The sequence below is a fragment of the Nematolebias whitei genome, chromosome 19 (genome assembly GCF_014905685.2).
Source record: "Nematolebias whitei isolate Nwh7 chromosome 19, NemWhi1, whole genome shotgun sequence".
Lineage (NCBI taxonomy): Eukaryota > Metazoa > Chordata > Actinopteri > Cyprinodontiformes > Rivulidae > Nematolebias > Nematolebias whitei.
In genome coordinates this window covers 40120605-40124065 of record NC_056516.1, presented here as the reverse complement: position 1 = coordinate 40124065, position 3461 = coordinate 40120605, and the positions used below count along the sequence as shown (strand labels likewise).

Here is a 3461-nt window from a genome sequence, read left to right as displayed (position 1 = left end):
GCAGACACCAGGTGTTCTGGTTCTGCTGCAGACCCAGCAGACACCAGGTGTTCTGGTTCTGCTGCAGACCCAGCAGACACCAGGTGTTCTGGTTCTGCTGCAGACCCAGCAGACACCAGGTGTTCTGGTTCTGCTGCAGACCCACCCTCGCTGTTGAAGTCCTGCAGGAAGGCCTCCAGCTTCGCCGCCTTCGGGTTGTTCTTCCTCGCTTTGGTGGTTCTCTTCCTCGGAGCCATGTCTGCATGGAGAGACAGAAAAATTATCTTTAATCTAAAATTATCTTTAATTTAAAATTATCTTTAACTCAGAAGCTTCTTCACAAAAACATCAACGTTTTTAACGGACAGGACATGCTAACAGGCTAACCGGGTTAGCTGATGACTTAGCGCAGTTAAAAGCTGTTCCAGTGAGTTTCGGACAGACAGATCTATTCCCACACCTTAAAAATAATCCCAGAATATAAATTATAATTACGATAACTCTGTTTAATGTAGATATTATTACCTACTTTGACGGTACTGTAACTCCCTCCTTTGTGAAGACGTGTTTGAAAACTCGACACAAACTGTCAGCCAATCAGGAAGCACGTTTTCTCAACGTCATCAAAAGCGTTTTGTGCTATTGGTCCACTGTGACGCATTCAAAGTCTTAAAATAAAGTCTGAATGTTTTCAGATTCTAGCAAGAAAAATATATCACAAGAAGTCAATCCATCCATTCTCTTTAACCGCTTCTTCCTTTTCGGGTGGGGGGGTCACTGTGCGAGAAGTGGGGGACACCTGGTCCCACCCTGGACAGCTCTCCTGTCTATCACTTGGACCATCAGTTGGACTCCTGGCAAGGACCAACGCAGACATGTTCCTGTTTTTAGTTTCTACATTCACCTTAGAATCCAGCTGCTTGTTACTCTTCTTGCATCTTATTTGTAAAATAATAATCTGTATGCCTTTTTACAACTGTCCATTGTTGTCTTCACTCTTTGTTAAATCAGGTGTCTGTTGTAGAGGAGTCCTGAGGCTCAGTGGGACTAACCTGTAGAAATAAAGGTTGAAAAATAAAATAGCCACAAAATGTTAAATTAGGTGCCTTCATTTTTCAATAATTTATCAAGTTAAACAATAACCAGGTCAAATTTACGCATACTTAAGCAAAACAATACATATTTATTGTTAGTTATTTGTTGTTAAAGGCATTCAAATAAATCACAGCAGATGTTTTTCAGTGGGTCGTTGATAGCGCCGTGGTTGAAACAAAATTATACATCTCCGGTTTCCTCCTTTTACGGTACCGTGAACGCACCACACGTCACTGTTTACATCCGGACACCGGAAACGAGCTGCGGCGTCATGGCAGCGGTGAGCTGCGGCGTGGGCATCTGTGGAAGAGGGAAGAAAACAAATTAAAGTTGCGTTTAGGCCGGAAATAAAAATAAAACGTGTTGTCCAAAAGAACCCTGATCTCCGGCTGCTGACGTCATGTCCGACCCGGCGGTGAGCTGCCTCCGCGAGGCCCTCAGGAGAAGTTTCGTGTGTGTGGAGCAGCAGCGGTGCGTGTGGAGGCGCGTGTTGGAGGACTGCAGCCCGCTCATGGACTCTTTGGGGAACCTGGCGGAGCAGGTGACCGCTCTGTCCCGGGTCCAGCTGTCCGACTCGCCGCTCCGGATCTTCCCGGACCTGCGGGAGAGGCTGCGGTTCAAACTGCTGCGGGCCGCCGACACGGTGCTGCGGAGAGTCGGCGACAAGATGTGAGTGGAGCGGGTCCGAGGCAGGACGTGTCCGGGTCCACAGGGCCCACACGGTCCGGTCATCTTCATTAACTATTATTACAGGTTCGGATCATTGTTCTTCTTCTTTCAGCTGTTCCCTCTAATTACAGGTCTCCACAGAGTCCTCTATCAACCTGTGCTGGACCTCTGATCATCTCATTCCTGATCTTCTCCATCCTTGTCTCTCCTCAGGAGAACCTCCACATCTTCATTTCTGACACTTCCAGTTCTGTCTCCTGTCTTCTCGTCCATGTCTCTGTCTCCAGACCAGACAACATAGCTGGTCTCACCACTGTCTTATAAACTTGACCTTTGACCTTTGCTGACACCTTTTTGTCACAAATCACTCCTGAAACTTTTCAGGAAAATCACCAGTTGGTTCAAGTTCTTCTCTCCCTCTTCAGTGTCCAACCTCACATACAACTCATCATACACCTTCTCTTTTGTCTCAGCTACTTCCCTCTTTGCTCTACGTCCCATCTCCTTATCTTCCTGTCTCCTCTCTTCAGTCCTCTCTCTGTCATATTTCTTCTTGACTAACCTCTTTCTTTGAACATCTTCCTGCACTTCACTATTCCACCACCAGGTTTCCTGATCATCCATTCTCTGTCCAGATGACACACCAAGTACCTTCCTACCTGTCTCTCTAATTACTGTTGCTGTAGTAGTCCAGTCATCTGGAAGCTCTTTCTTACCACCCAGAGCCTTTAACAGCTCCTCTCTGAATTTATCACAACATTCTTCCTTCTTCATCTTCCACCATTTGGTCTTCTTCTCTGATTTGACTCTTTTCCTCTTCTTCACAACAACAGTCATTCTACACACAACCATCCGATGCTGTCTGGCCACGCCCTCCCCTGCCACAACCTTACAGTCTCCAGTCTCCCTCAGGTTTCCTCTTCTACACAGAATGTAGTCGACCTGCGTACTCCTTCCTCCACTCTTATAGGTCACTCTATGCTCCTCCCTCTTTTGGAAACAGGTGTTGACTACAGCCATTTCCATTCTCTTGGTGAAATCCACCACCATCTGTCCTTCCTGGTTTCTTTCCTTGACACCAAACCTACCCATCACTTCCTCATCCTCTGTTTCCTTCACCAACATGTCCATTCAGGTCTGCTCCCATCACCACTCTCTCCTCCCTGGGAATACTCTCCATCACTTCATCCAGATCTTTCTCCTCATCACATCCAACCTGTGGAGCATAACCACTGACAACATTCAGCATCAGACCTTCTACTTCTACCTTCAGACACATCACCCTATCTGACACTCTTTTCACCTCTACTACATTCTTTGTCAACTCCTCCTTCAGGACCCCCCCCCCCCCCCCCTCCTCCATTCCTCTTTGTGTCCCCACCGTGGTGAAACAGTGAATAATTCACATTTATAACTCAGGTTCAGGTGGAGACTCTTATTTACCTTTAGTTTGTAAACCGGTTCATTCCGGAACACAAAGAGGGGGGGGGGGGGGGTTTCCTGGGTCCTCCCCCAGAAAATTTGGAATAAAAGAGATGCCATTTCCTGCATTTTAACAGGATGTTAAACATCTGTAAACATTTGAATAAATTCAACAATTTTCAGTCAGGTCATCTGGACAGTTTCTTTTTTTTTTCTGAAACTTTTCACCTTCCATCCAGAGGGCTTCATCAGTCAAGGAAACACACAACACCTCCTGACCTGACTGAAAACTGTTG

The 3461-nt window shown here is 46.4% G+C and overlaps 1 protein-coding gene across 1 annotated transcript in view; it reads right to left on the bottom strand.

Moving 5' to 3' along the window:
* The window catches only part of cdca8 (cell division cycle associated 8), an 11167-nt gene extending 10586 nt beyond the window's left edge, over positions 1–581 (bottom strand). The window contains exons 1-2 of the mRNA XM_037692933.1: positions 509–581; positions 146–238 (exon numbers count right to left, since the gene is read on the bottom strand). Of these exons, the coding sequence (XP_037548861.1) occupies positions 146–236 (91 nt within the window). The 5' untranslated portion in view covers positions 237–238; positions 509–581. The remainder of the gene's footprint in view (positions 1–145; positions 239–508) is intronic.
* Positions 582–3461: the final 2880 nt, after the last annotated feature.